Source organism: Pithys albifrons, chromosome 10 (assembly GCF_047495875.1).
Source record: "Pithys albifrons albifrons isolate INPA30051 chromosome 10, PitAlb_v1, whole genome shotgun sequence".
NCBI lineage: Eukaryota > Metazoa > Chordata > Aves > Passeriformes > Thamnophilidae > Pithys > Pithys albifrons.
The window spans coordinates 30,484,756-30,499,497 of NC_092467.1; the positions used below are offsets into that span (position 1 = coordinate 30,484,756).

General features: G+C 51.7%; 2 protein-coding genes across 2 annotated transcripts; both read right to left on the reverse strand.

Moving 5' to 3' along the window:
• Positions 1–517: 517 nt before the first annotated feature.
• On the reverse strand, positions 518–6,485 carry LOC139676453 (cytochrome P450 2J2-like). The gene is made up of 10 exons (XM_071565465.1): positions 6,025–6,485; positions 5,355–5,659; positions 4,683–4,839; positions 4,404–4,553; positions 3,740–3,900; positions 3,162–3,338; positions 2,769–2,904; positions 2,349–2,536; positions 1,741–1,879; positions 518–1,208 (listed from the first exon to the last, which is right to left on the reverse strand). The coding sequence occupies exons 1-10, from the start codon at positions 6,158–6,160 to the stop codon at positions 1,033–1,035; spliced, it is 1,725 nt and encodes a 574-aa protein (XP_071421566.1). The 5' UTR covers positions 6,161–6,485; the 3' UTR covers positions 518–1,032.
• A 403-nt stretch (positions 6,486–6,888) lies between these two features.
• On the reverse strand, positions 6,889–14,703 carry LOC139676456 (cytochrome P450 2J2-like). The gene is made up of 10 exons (XM_071565468.1): positions 13,713–14,703; positions 13,042–13,347; positions 12,369–12,531; positions 12,077–12,226; positions 11,416–11,576; positions 10,838–11,014; positions 10,443–10,578; positions 10,023–10,210; positions 9,415–9,553; positions 6,889–7,895 (listed from the first exon to the last, which is right to left on the reverse strand). Exons 2-10 carry the CDS (start codon positions 13,228–13,230, stop codon positions 7,720–7,722), a joined length of 1,479 nt encoding a protein of 492 aa, XP_071421569.1. The 5' UTR covers positions 13,231–13,347; positions 13,713–14,703; the 3' UTR covers positions 6,889–7,719.
• Between the last annotated feature and the right edge of the window lie 39 nt (positions 14,704–14,742).

Here is a 14,742-nt window from a genome sequence, read left to right on the forward strand (position 1 = left end):
TTTTTGGGACATCACATGTGGCCACTGGGGTTGTGCAGTGTTGACAAGAAGGCACAGAGGGGGAGCAGAGCCACTGGGTTGATGCCATACCTGTGTTCCCCTTGGCCCTCACACTTTTGAAGCTCGAAAAGGTGAATCGTTCTTTTATTGTGGAAGTGAAAGGGGGAGAATAGATGTTTGATGTTTGTGTCTTTTAGAAAGACACAAACAGAACTTTGGAGCCTGTGACAGTGAACCATCAATTAAAAACCAATACAGTTCAAGTTGGAAGGACAGGTCAGTGACAGAATCCCTGTGTACCCAGTGTGGCAGGAATGTGATGTGCAGAGGACTCTCATGTGGCATAAATCTGCCACTGCACAGACATTGGTTTCTACTGCAACAAAGTGGTTATTGCCAAGGATGGAGGAGAAAATGGGTGCAAAGTGAACTCATTGTTATCCTTTTTTCCTGTTAACTATCCTGTATCCAGTGTGGGTGCCCAGATAAAAGTCATTTATGAAGAGTGAGGCAAAAAAACAGGAAAAAGAACAGTCTTTGCTGTGACAGCACTGCAGAGAGAAGCACCCAGGAGACAGCATTCCTAAGAATAAATGGTTCTACAAATGGAAACCTTCTATACAATTTTCCTATTTAATTAACTCTTCTGCAAAGGGCCCTGGTATGGGCAGGGGCAGTGTGTCCATCCCTGAGGGCTCCATGTCCCCACCCACTTGCTCAGCCAACGCTGTGTCCACGCCCGTCATGCAGGGCCACAGATCTTTGCCAGAAACAGAGGGAAAGCTTCAAACTCGTGACTTCCCCCCACAAACCACTTCCTTCCTCACAGTCGTGGGCAGGACACTTCCAACACTCTCTGCTCCTTCTCCTTCTGCTGGGCTTTGGATTTAACTGCTCCCAAGACCCCACAGGACTATGGTTTTCCAACTGTTCTGTTTTGTATTTTATTGGCACAGGGGAGCTACTGAAGGCTTGTTTTGAGCTCCCCTGACTATGAGGATTTTCCCTGTGAGGACGGTGGCCAAGGGATCCCTACCGAGGCACAGCACAGATCTTGTAGGGCTGTGGGGCCATCGTGATGCCCATCACGGGCTGGAGGCTGAGGGTGGTGTCCGGGGGTGGCTGGAAAGTGAATTTCTGGAGCAGAGACGTGAAGAAGAGGAAGAGCTCGGAGCGGGCCAGCAGCTCTCCCAGGCAGGCGCGCTTCCCTGCAGAGACAGCAACCCATGGCATGCTCAGACTGTGCTCTTGCTGCTGCAAATGCTTCTGCCTTCCCTTATGACCACAGCCCCTGATCCCTTCCCAGGATGAGGCTGCAGCCCAAACAGAGAAGGTGTGTGCTCTGGTGTAGCAAACAGGGGTGCTGAAAGCCACGTCCCCAGGGAAGCTGCTGGCTGGGGTACCCCAGGGTGGCAACAGGGGGGCCCCAGTGCACTGAGCCACGTGGGAGCAGGAGCACAGAGCAATGCTCCTGCCCTGGTGAAGGTGTTCCTGGGGTCTCTGGAATTAGCAGGGAGTTTTAATACTCCTTATCTCTCTTCTGTGCATGTGACAAGAGAGGAGAAAGGGCTCTGAGTGTGGCTGTGGTGCTTTGGGGTGACCATGTGAGCACTGTTGGAGCAGCACCTCCTGAATGCACCTGCCCTTTCCATCACTATTTTCCTCTTTTTCTCCATTGATTCAGTTGGAAACAAAGCCCATTTCCTCAGTAGAAAAATATCACAATTTAGGAAATCTTACCGATTGAAAATGCTACAAAGGAGTCCCTTTTCCAGAATTTCCCATCCTTCAGGAAATGCCCGGGGTTAAAGGTGTCCGGGGTCTCCCACTCATTCTTGTCAAACATCACAGAGGTTATATTTGCCATCAAAATAGTGCCCTAAGAGGAGAAAAAGAAAGAGAGACCACACTTTGAGTGGCACTGACAGCAGAAGGGACCATTTTATCTTGCAGTCTCTGAACCTCCAGAGTCACATTCCCCTCCAATTATTTGTTTTTTGCCCCCCTGCAGGGCCAGTTTTTCTTACTTCTCCTCTCTTTCGAGGTGCAGTCATTACAGAACCCCATTTTCCCCTCATCAGCACCACTTTTGTCTGCTGCAATCTTGGGCCAAAGTTCCTGCAAGAGCTCTGTGAGATGGGATCTGTTCCTCCAAGGCACCGTGCAGGGCTCTGCCCCATTTGTGCAGCTGGAGAACATTGGTTGGATGGCAAAAGTCCACGTTCAGCAGGAGTGAACTCTGGACAGGGCAGGGACGTTGTGTCTGTACAGGAGGGACCTGGCCTGATGAATCCAGGCTGAGGAGCTGGGAGTGTCCCTGAGGTGCCAGTGCTGAGGAGTGGGTTTACCTTTGGGATGAAGAAGCCATCCACGGTCGTGTCCTTCACTGCCACTCTTGGGACGTTGAAAGGGATGATGTTGGCTTTCCTCTGCACCTCATGGATGACGGCGTTGGTGTAGGGCATGTTGTTCCTGTCCTCCAGCACTGGCTGCCGTGCCTGCCCGATGACGGTGTCGATCTCGGCTTGCACACGGGCTGGTGGGAAAGAGCAGGAATCAGCCAAGGACCACAGGATAAAACTCCTGGGAACAACCCAAGGCAGTTGCTGTGAGGCTCCCCAAGGACTAACGTGGAACCTGTGCCACCCTTTGCACCTCTTTTGTGTGAGTACAGGGAGATTCCCAACTTTTCTCGCAAGAAAAATGTCTCTCCCAAAGCTGTGAGGGATAAAAGCAAGGGGAAAACACTGATCTTTTGCTACTTGTACCTTGAATTTCTGGATGTAAGGCCATGAAGAGCAGAGCCCAGCGCAGGGTGGAGGAAGTGGTCTCGGTCCCAGCAAAAAACAGGTCAAGGGTGCAGGAGATGAGATGTTCCTCTCGGAAGGTGTCACTGTCCTTGTCCTTCACAAAAAGATGTGTTAGTTCCACAGGAACAGTGAGGGCTGTTATGACAGCAGGTTAGTATAAATGGAACCAGAGATTTGGGCTGAAGCTGCTGGCCCCCTGCACTCCCATCCCACTGATGGGTGCCCTGAGCCTCATGTCCATTCTAAGCTCCCAAAGGCCACAGGGTCAGCTCAGATGGAGGACCTGGGCTCATTTCTCATCCCTCCTGATTTCTAAGCCCTGCTGCAGAAGGGTTTGCTCAGTTTGCTCACCTTGGCTATCTCCTGCAGGTAGCTGTCAATGTAGTCCCGGCTCTCAGAGGGGTTCCAATCCTCCTTGTGTTTCTTAATCTGCTCTTTCATGTAGCTGTCCAACAACTTCCAGTTTTTAAAGATGGTTTGATGAGCTCCAGGGAGGAACTTCATTATAGATGGGAAAGAGCTGTGCAGCTGTGGACACAAAAGGAGAACGAGAACTTGAATAAAGCAGTGGAAAGCCCTTCTGATATCAAAGCTTGAGGAACCTGCAGTGCTGTGCTTGCTGAAGTGCCGGAGTTGGCGGAAATCTGTCAGCTGCAGAAGAGCAGGAATCCTTCATTGTGGAGGGACTTGTGTGTTTTTCGGGGTCTCAGCAGGCAGGTAGGCAGTCAGTGGGCAGCAGAGGGGATGTTGTGTGAGAGAGAGCAGCATGAGTGTGGCCCAATGGAAACTAAGGCAGAATGAATGACAGGCAAATCTACCGTGTGCAAAGCAATAGGCCGAGACAGGTCTGGTGATGACAGCACTGTGAGTTTGGAGGTGGAATCCAGAGAAGAAACTATAGACCTGGAATGGTGGCAGGAGGGCTGTACCTGGGCTGTGATGGTTCCATGGAGCATAACTGTTTCATACATCAGTTTCAGCAAGTTTTGGAAGTCCTCATCGTGGTAGTCAAACCGATTGCCGAAGACGAGGGAGCAGATGATGTTTGCAATGGCGTTAGTGAGTGTAAACTGAGGGTTGAAAGGATTCCCTGGAGAAGGAAAAGATGGATTCTGTTCCACTCTTCTTCCATACAGAGAGGAAAACACACATGTGAGAGGTAAAATATTCAATAAATACGATAAAATATGTGGCCCTTGATGGGCATTGACCATCACTGTTTTGCTGGGACTCCTCACTGCCCCCATGAGCTGGCCAAGCTCCTCTGGGCAAATGAGTGGTCCAAGTTCAATCAGATTACGGAGATGTTTGTTTACTTTGGAAAGCAAGGTCTAAAGGAGAGGGATATTTTGGTATTACTTGGAAGCAAATATCAGTGTTGTATTTCCCAGAGATCTCAGGGAGAGTCGGAGGCTGAAGGTGGGCTATGAATAATACATGGCGGGTGTTACCTGCCTGCTTTCAGCAGTCAGTTTGAAGGCCAAAGCCCTGTAAGAGGGAGCAGGGATGCTGCCAGGGTGGTGGCAGCCCTTGCAAGGTGAGGTATTTTCCAGCCTGCAGTGAACCATGGCAGGAATGGTAACAGGCACTCACCCTGCTCATCCTTAAAGGCATCCACGAGGAACCGGCACTCCTCCTGGATTCGCTCCTCCACGCTCCTCTTCCCCAAGCCAAAGTTTCGCAGGGTGGTCAAGGTGAACCTCCTCTGTGCCTTCCACAAGTGCCCACTGGAGAAGACCAGTCCTGGCGGAAACACGTGCCATGAGCCAAGGATGATCCCCCTGGAGGGGAAAATCTCCAGGGCTCTGCTTTCTGTCCAGCTGTCTGAGTCCTGCCTGACCTTAGAGGAACATGTCCCGAGGGACAACTCACCCATCTTGCTGAAAAGTTCAGAGGGAATATCTGGGCGCTCCAGGAAGTTTTCCCCTTGGTTTACAAGCACTTCCTTGAACAGCCGCATCCCATTTACTGTCACAACCTTCATGCTGCCCATTGATGTGCCAATGATGTCACCATACTTTTCAGAAAGCTGGAAGGGGAAATAAAGAAAAGGGGTTTCATTTGAAGTGAATGTGTCTGTTGGGACAGGGACAGCCCTGTCAGGGGGAACAAATGAAAATAAGAAAAACTGAGAGTGGGAGGGCAGAGAGAATGTGTGCACAAATCGCTGCCTGACTGCAGTCTTTTCTTTCCTCCTTTCCTGAGTCACTGATCAGGGGTTGGTGTTAATTGTCTCTAAAGCAAGGAAATGTCTCCAGGTTAGATTTTTCAGTGCTGTGTTTTTCTGACTTTTGTTTTGCTTCCTTTCCAAATGTCCTTACAGCCACTCCTGAGCCTTACAGGGCTCGACATCTGTGACTGCAGCCGTGGGATGGTGTTGTGCCCTTTGCCCGAGGGATCACTGCACACCTGTGCCCCTCCTTGTACCCAGGCAAACGCCACCCAAGAGGGCAAACCTGCTTGGGCCATGGGGTGTGGTTCAACTCCTTGCCTGTATCTAAAATTCCCTCTGTCTCTTCCCCAATGTGCCCACCACTCTCATACCTTCTTCCCCATACTTATGGGATCTCTGAAGTCCATCAAGTAGAGGTGCCCCACAAAGGGAAGGCGCAAAGGGGAGGGAGGGAAGTTCTTTGGGTTTCTGTTCTTAATGTAGTCAGCAACAAACAGGAAGACAACGAGGAAGATGAGGAGTGTGTGGAAGGAGATGCTGTCCCAGAGGAAGTGCAGCATGGCTGGATGCTGGGGCTCTGAACGATGTCTCTCACAGCAGGTCAGGGCAGGCTGAGCTCCCAGGACACAACTGAGTCCAACAGGGACAGGGTGAGATGGGTGATGTGCTGGAGCAGCTGTGGGCACAAACACAGGAGAGCACAGAGCAGCTTTTGCTGGCCTGGTCCAGAGGCTGCGTTCAGACTGCTGCTGTCCCAGCTTTCAGCAAGGATGACAAACCCCTCCTGGATGGTACTCAAGCATTCCCTCTGATGGGATTAAGTAATCCAAACCACCACAAAGCAAAACAGCCCCAGCTTCCACTTTCCCCTCCCTCCTCCCACTGCTGCTTCACTAAACCCCAGCGATCTTTGCCTTGTGTGCAGACAGAAATGAGCTCTGCAGGACAAAGACTAAACCCTTGAGGCAGGTTCCCTGCACTGTTCCCACCGGCCCATGGCTCAGCACCAGCCCTGCTCCCTCCTGCCCGTGGTGCCCTCACCGTGCCGTGTCCGGGCGTCAGCTCTGCGGTGCCGGGCAGGCTCCAGCCGCTGCCAGTGCCTCGAGCTCTCCTTGCTTACAGGAGCTGCTTCTCTGCTCTCAGGAGTCCCAGACCGAGCCCAGGTCAGCAGGGACATCTGAGATAAGGCTGCACAAACCTTTCCCAACCATCTGGCTGATTATTTCCGGGTTCCCTGTGCCAGAGTGACGTGGGCTGGAAGCAAAGAGCCGCCCAGGCTGTGCAGCGGTTCCAAAGTGCCGTCATTGTCCGATCCCCACGGGACAAGTGCCAGCAGAGCAACTTGCTCTGGCCGTCAGGTTGGCCCTGCCCGAGCCCTCCAGCCATGCCTTCCCACCTGCCTTGTCCTTTGAGTGTGGAGCCCGTGCTGGAGCCATTGCCAAAGGCCCACAAAGGTGGGGCAGGTGCTGAGAGGCCCAAGCAGTGCCCACTCTGCAGGCTGGGGCCCTTGTGGCGTAGTTGGCAACAGGTTGTGTGGAATTTGCCCCCTTGGAGCGGCTCTGAGGCAGGGAGGTGTTCCCACACCATGTGCATCTTTGACATGTGCCTTGTGTTTTCTTGTGAATGCAGCAGGGTGTTTGCAGCAGCAGTTTGACATTGCAGCACGTGGCTCTGCAGGGGTCAGCTGCCACCTCTGCTCTGGGGGACGCTTTGGGTTCCTTTTCTCTCCCTTGGGACATTGATTGTAGTTGTTGCGGTTGTCCAGTGTTGACAAGAAGGCACAGAGGGGAGGCAGAGCCACTGGGGTGATGCCATACCTGTGATCCCCGTGGCCCTCACACTTGGGAAGCTTAAAGGGTGAATGACTCTTTTATTGTGGAACTGAAAGGGGGAAAACAGGTCTTTTATGTTTTTAATTTTAAAAAGACACAAGAACACAACCTTGGAGCCTGGGGCTGTGAACTATTAATTCAAAACAAATAGGATTCCAGTGATGATTCGGAAGGACAGGTCAGTGACAACAATGTGCAGAGGACTCTCCCAAGTGGCATAAATCTGCCATTGCACAGGCATTGCTTTTCACTGCAGCAAAGTGGTTATTGCCAGGGATGGAGGAGAAAACGGATGGAGAGTGAACTCGTTGTAATCCTCTTTTCCTGTTAACTATCCTGTATCCAGTGTGGGTGCCCATAGGAAAGTCATTCACGAAAAGGTGAGAAGCAAAAATATAGGAAAAAGTCTTTGCTGTGACAGCACTGCAGAGAGAAGCACCCAGGAGACAGCATTCCTAAGCATAAATGATCCCAGAAATGAAACAACTCATGACAAGTTTCCTGTTTAATTAACTCTTCTGCAAAGGGCCCTGGTATGGGCAGGGGCAGTGTGTCCATCCCTGAGGGGTCCAGGTCCCCACCCACTTGCTCAGCCCACGCTGTGTCCACGCCCGCCATGCAGGGCCACAGATCTTTGCCAGAAACAGAGGGGAAACGTAAAACTTGTGACTTCCCCCCACAAACCTCTTCCTTCGTGACAGCCACAGGCAAGACCCTTCCAACACTCTCTGCTGCTTGTCCTTCTGCTGCGATTTGGATAAACTGCTCCGAAGAACCCCACAGGATTATTGCTTTCCAGCTGATCTCTTTTGTATTTTATTGGCATAGAGAAGCTGCTGAGGGCTTGTTTTCAGCTCCCCTGACTGTGAGGATTTTCCCTGTGAGGTCAGTGGCCAAGGGATCCCTACCGAGGCACAGCACAGATCTTGTAGGGCTGTGGGGCCATCGTGATGCCCATCACGGGCTGGAGGCTGAGGGTGGTGTCCGGGGGTGGCTGGAAGGTGAATTTCTGGAGCAGAGACGTGAAGAAGAGGAAGAGCTCGGAGCGGGCCAGCAGCTCTCCCAGGCAGGCGCGCTTCCCTGCAGAGACAGCAACCCACGTGTTAGAGACCAATTCAGCTTTAGTGAGCTACTCAATCAATTGGGTTCTCCATTTGACTCCAGTACAACTTCATCTGACTATGTGCAAGGACATGCTGTGAGCACAGGCTGGGCTATCTGTCAGGCAGAGCTGTTGCAAAGTTGAGCTGTTTGCATGGAGAAAAACTTATTTGCTGGGAGCTTTCTGTGCTCTTTCCAAACCTCTGAGGTCCAAGTACTGCAGTAGAGTTCCTACAATGTGTCAGGACACTCAGCACGCACAGAACTCTGCACCACCCTGAGCAGTGCTCAGCTCTCTGCACAGTGAAAATTATTTTCACAGCTAAGCCACCAGTGCCAGCCCTCAAGAGCTGGGCTACTTCACTGGCATCTGGAGGAACCCCTGGGGAGTCTCCCACAGAAAGTTGCTACATTTTCCCGCCTTGTCAGAGCCAACAGTCTTTGGGTACCATCAGCTCAGCCAGTCGGCACTGTGGAAAGGTTTGCCCGGAGCCAAGCTGGCCAGTAAGCACCCACCGGAGGGTATTTAAGACAGCACCCAGTGGTGCCCAGTGGCCAGTCCAGCTGGTCCCACTCCTCGTCACTCTGTTCTGCCTGTCTCCATCCTGCTGGTCCTGCCTTCCTGCACCCTGCCTGCCTGTGTCTCCTGCCTCCTTGGTTCGGTTCCTGCTTCTCTTCAGTTGGTGACACTGTTCTGGCTGAGGACCTGCCTGCTGCTCCCCTGTCCTGTCAATGCCTTGCCTGACAGCCAACAGACACCGGGTTGCTTCTCACTGGTGGTGAGTTTTTCCTATGCTTTTTATGTTAGCTTCGCTTTTCCTCTCTCCCCCTCCCTCTGCTCTCCCATCTCCCTCGTCTCTCCCATCTCCTTTTGCTGCTTTTTGTTGGAATAGAGTAAATTATCTGTTTGATCTTCAATATTTGGCATCATGTTCCTTAATCTCGTTTTTGAGGAATCCTTTAATGAACAAGGGTGTTGATGTGTCTCAAAACTGGATCGTGACACCATGGCATGCTCAGACTGTGCTTTTCCTGCTGGAAATGCTTCTGCCTTCTCTTAGGACCACAGCCCCTGATGCCTTCCCAGGATGAGGCTGCAGCCCAAACAGAGAAGGTGTGTGCTCTGGTGTAGCAAACAGGGGTGCTGAAAGCCACATCCCCAGGGAAGCTGCTGGCTGGGGTACCCCAGGGTGGCAACAGGGGGACCCCAGTGCACTGAGCCAAGTGGGAGCAGGAGCACAGAGCAATGCTCCTGCCCTGGTGAAGGTGTTCCTGGGGACTCTGGGATTATCAGGGATTTTTAATTATGTTCATCTCCCTTCTGTGCATGTGAAGAGAGATGATAAAGGGCTCCGAGTGTGGTTGTGGTGCTTTGGGGTGACCATGTGAGCACTGTTTGAGCAGCACCTCCTGGGTGCATCTGCCCTTTCCATCCATGCAGTTGGAGACATCATCCTGGTGCCCCAGGACAAAAAGAACACAATTCTGAAAATCTTACCCATAGAAAATGCTGCAAAAAACTCCCTTTTCCAGAACTTCCCATCCTTCAGGAAATGCTCAGGGTTAAAGGTCTCAGGGGTTTCCCATTCATTCTCATCAAACATCACAGAGGTTATATTTGTCATCATTAAAGTGCCCTAGGGAGTGAATAAAGAAAAAGACATCCCACTTTGTGTGGCACTGACAGAAAGATCATCAGTTTTATCTTCCAGTCTCTCCACAAAGAACATCTGGAGTCAAATTCTACTGCAATTATTTGTCTATTACATTCCTCCACCACCAGTTTTTCTTACTTCTGGTGGCTTTGGAGCTGCAGTGATTCTAGAACTATGGTTTCCCTCATCAGCAGCGTCATTTTAATCTTGGGCCAGAGTTCCTGTAAGAGCTCTGTGAGATGGGATCTGTTCCTCCAAGGCACCGTGCAGGGCTCTGCCCCATTTGTGGAGCTGGAGAACATTGGTTGGATGGCAAAAGTCCACGTTCAGCAGGAGTGAACTCTGGACAGGGCAGGGACGTTGTGTCTGTACAGGAGGGACCTGGCCTGGTGAATCCAGGCTGAGGAGCTGGGAGTCTCCCTGAGGTGCCAGTGCTGAGGAGTGGGTTTACCTTTGGGATGAAGAAGCCATCCACAGTTGTGTCCTTCACTGCCACTCTTGGGACGTTGAAAGGGACGATGTTGGCTTTCCTCTGCACCTCATGGATGACGGCGTTGGTGTAGGGCATGTTGTTCCTGTCCTCCAGCACTGGCTGCCGTGCCTGCCCGATGACGGCGTCGATCTCGGCTTGCACACGGGCTGGTGGGAAAGAGCAGGAATCAGCCAAGGACCACAGGATAAAACTCCTGGGAACAACCCAAGGCAGTTGCTGTGAGGGTCCCCAAGGACTAATGTGGAACCTGTGCCACTGTTTGCACCTCTTTTGTGTGAGTACATGGAGATTCCCAACTTTTCTGGCAAGAAAAGTGTCTCTCCCAAAGCTGTGAGGGATAAAAGCAAGGGGAAAACACTGACCTTTTGCTACTTGTACCTTGAATTTCTGGATATGAGGCCATGAAGAGCAGAGCCCAGCGCAGGGTGGAGGAAGTGGTCTCGGTCCCAGCAAAAAACAGGTCGAGGGTACAGGCGATGAGATGTTCCTCTTGGAAGGTGTCACTGTCCTTGTCCTTCACAGAAAGGTGTGTTAGTGCCATAGGAACAGTGAGGGCTGTCCTGACACCTGGCTCAGTCGAAACCAAGCCAAGGATTTGTGCTGAAGCTGCCGGGCCTCTTCACTCCCATCCCAGTCATTGGTGCCCTGAGCCTCATGTCCATCCTAAGCTCCCAAAAGGCCACAGGGTCAGCTCAGATGGAGGATCTGGGCTCATTTCTCATCCCTCCTGATTTCTAAGCCCAGTTGCAAAAGGGTGTGCTCAGTTTGCTCACCTTGGCTATCTCCTGCAGGTAGCTGTCAATGTAGTCCCGGCTCTCAGAGGGGTTCCAATCCTCCTTGTGTTTGTTGATCTGCTCTTTCATGTAGCTGTCCAACAACTTCCAGTTTTTAAAGATGGTTTGATGGGCTCCAGGGAGGAACTTCATTATAGATGGGAAAGAGTTGTACAGCTTTGGATACAAAAGGAGAACGAGAACTTAAATAAAGCAGTGAAATGCCCTTCTAATATCAAAGCTTGAGCAGCCTGCAGTGCTGTGCTCGCTGAAGTGCTGGAGTTGGTGCAAATAGATCAGCTGCAGAAGAGCAGGAATCCCTCATTGTGGAGGGAGTTGTGTGTTACTGGGTGTCTCAGCAGGCAGGTTGGCAGTCAGTGGGCAGCAGAGGGGATGTTGTGTGGGAGAGAGCAGCATGAGCAAGGCCCAATGGAAACTAAGGCAGAATGAATGACAGGGAAATCTACCGTGTGCAAAGCAATAGGCAGAGATAGGTCTGGTGATGACAGCACTGTGAGTTTGGAGGTTGAGTCCAGAGGAGAAACTGTAGCCCTGGATTGGTGGCAGGAGGGCTATACCTGGGCTGTGATGGTTCCATGTAGGATAATCATCTCGTGCAAGAGATTCAGCAAGTTTTGGAAGTCCTTATCGTGGTAGTCAAACCGATTGCCAAAGACGAGGGAGCAGATGACATTTGAAACGGCGTTAGTGAGTGTAAACTGAGGGTTGAAGGGATTCTCTAGGAAGGAAAAGATTAATTCCATGCCAGTCATCTCCAAAAAAAAGGAGAGGAAAACAAAGTTGTCAGAGGTAAAATATTCAAGAACGAGGAAGAAAATGAGTGGTCCCTGTGACCATTCTGTCACTGTGCTTTGGACACCTTGCTTTGCCCACAAGATGGCCAAGCCTGTCTGGTCAGTTAAGTGGTCCCTGTAAAATCAGATTATGGAGATCCTTGTTCACTTTGCATGGCAATGTCTGTGGGAGAGGGATATCTTTGGAATTTCTCCGAAACAAGTATCAGTGTTGTATTTCCCAGAGATCTCAGGGAGAGTCAGAGGCTGAAGGTGGGCTAGGAATAATGCATGGGGTGTTACCTGCCTGCTTTCAGCAGTCAGTTTGAAGGCCAAAGCCTTGGAAGAGGGAGCAGGGATGCTGCCAGGGTGGTGGCAGCCCTTGCAAGGTGAGGTATTTTCCAGCCTGCAGTGAACCATGGCAGGAATGGTAACAGGCACTCACCCTGCTCATCCTTAAAGGCATCCACAAGGAACCGGCACTCCTCCTGGATTCGCTCCTCCACGCTCCTCTTCCCCAAGCCAAAGTTTCGCAGGGTGGTCAAGGTGAACCTCCTCTGTGCCTTCCACAAGTGCCCACTGGAGGAGATCAGTCCTGGCAGAAACACCTGCCATGAGCCAAGGCTGATCCCCCCAGAGGGGAAAATCTCCAGGGCTCTGCTTTCTGTCCATCTGTCTGAGACGTGTGCAGGGCCAATGCCTGACCTTAGAGGAACATGTCCTGAGGGACAACTCACCCATCTTGCTGAAGATATCTTTGTTAATAGGCATTTCTGGTCGCTCCAAGAAGTCTTCGCCTTGGTTTACAAGCACTTCCTTAACCAACCACATTCCGCTTACTAGCACAAGCTTCATGCTGCCCATGGACATGCCGAAGATGTCACCATATTTTTTAGTAAGCTGGAAGGAGAAATAAAAGAGATTTCATTTGAAGGTAAAGTTTCTGTTGGGACAGGGACAGCCTTGTCACGGGGAATGACAATAAGAAAAGCTGAGAGTGGGAGGGCAGAGAGAATGTGTGCACAAATCGCTGCCTGACGGCAGAGTCTTTTCTTTCCTCTTTTCCAGAATCACTGATCAGGAGTTGGTGTTAATTGTCCATAAATCAAGGAAATGTCTCCAGGTTAGATTTTTCAGTCCTGTGTTTTTCTGACTTTTGTTTTGCTCCCTTCCCAAGTGCCCTTCCAGCCCCCACTCCGCCCTACAGAGCTCCTACATCTGTGTCTGCAGCCGTGGGATGGTGTTGTGCCCTTTGCCCGAGGGATCACTGCACACCTGTGCCCCTCCTGGTACCCAGGCAAATGTCACCCAGGAGGGCAAACCTGATGGGCCCATCTGGTGTGGGTGAAGCCCTTCCCTGCGTCTGCAATTCCCTCTGTCCCTTCCCCACAGTGCACAACACCCTCGTACCTTCTTTACTGAACTGATGGGATCTTTGAAGTCCATCACATACATGTGTCCCACAAAGGGAAGGCGCCAAGGGGTAGGAGGGAAGTTCTTTGGGTTTCTGTTCTTCATGTAGTCAGCAACAAACAGGAAGACAACGAGGAAGATGAGGAGTGTGTGGAAGGAGATGCTGTCCCAGAGGAAGTGCAGCATGGCTGGATGCTGGGGCTCTGCAGGAACGTCTGTCGCAGCAGGTCAGGGCAGATGGAGCTCCCAGGACACAACTGAGTCCAACAGGGACAGGGTGAGATGGATGATGTGCTGGAGCAGCTGTGGGCACAAACACAGGAGAGCACAGAGCAGCTTTTGCTGGCCTGGTCCAGAGGCTGCGTTCAGAATGCTGCTGTCCCAGCTTTCAGCAAGGATGAGAAACCCCTCCTGGATGGAACTCAAGCATTCCCTCTGATGGGATTAAGTAATCCAAACCACCACAAAGCAAAACAGCCCCAGCTTCCGCTTTCCCCTCCTTCCTCCCACTGCTGCTTCACTGAACCCCAGCGATCTTTGCCTTGTGTGCAGAGAGAAATGAGCTCTGCAGGACAAAGACTAAACCCTTGAGGCAGGTTCCCTGCACTGTTCCCACCGGCCCACGGCCCAGCACCAGCCCTGCTCCCTCCTGCCCGTGGTGCCCTCACCGTGCCGTGTCCGGGCGTCAGCTCTGCGGTGCCGGGCAGGCTCCAGCCGCTGCCAGTGCCTCGAGCTCTCCTTGCTTACAGGAGCTGCTTCTCTGCTCTCAGGAGTCCCAGACCAAGCCCAGGTCAGCAGGAACATCTGAGATAAGGCTGCACAAACCTTTCCCAACCATCTGGCTGATTATTTCCGGGTTCCCTGTGCCAGAGTGACGTGGGCTGGAAGCAAAGAGCCTCCCAGGCTGTGCAGCGGTTCCAAAGTGCCGTCATTGTCCGATCCCCACGGGACAAGTGCCAGCAGAGCAACTTGCTCTGGCCGTCAGGTTGGCCCTGCCTGAGCCCTCCAGCCATGGCTTCCCACCTGCCTTGTCCTTTGAGTGTGGAGCCCGTGCTGGAGCCATTGCCAAAGACCCCCAAAGGTGGGGCAGGTGCTGAGAGGCCCAAGCAGTGCCCACTCTGCAGGCTCGGGCCCTTGTGGCGTAGTTGGCAACAGGCTGTGCTGAATTTGCCCCCTTGGAGCGGCTCTGAGGCAGGGAGGTGTTCCCACACCATGTGCACCTTTGGTGTGTGCCTTGTGTTTTCTTGTGAATGCAGCAGGGTGTTTGCAGCAGCAGTTTGACATTGCAGCACATGGCTCTGCAGGGGTCAGCTGCCACCTCTGCTCTGGGGAACGCTTTGGGTTCCTTTTCTCTCCCTTGGGCACATCACATGTGGCCACTGGGGTTGTCCAGAGCCACTGAGGTGATGCCATACCTGTGTTCCCCTCACACTTTGCAATCTTGAAAAGTTAATTTTTTTTTTGTGTGGAACTTTATATGGAAAAAGCTGAATTTGCAGAGAATCTCTGTCTGTGGACACTTAGGCATGAGCCTGTGGAGATGTATACAGTCCCCTTCAGTTACATGAGATGATCCGGTAAAAAAGAATCATTTCATGTCTCCTGCACTTATTACAGGGGATCATTGTAATTTTTTTTCTTTCAAGTGATTAAAAAAAAGATATTTTGAATTGTTTATTCTCTGCATGAGTAGGGGAG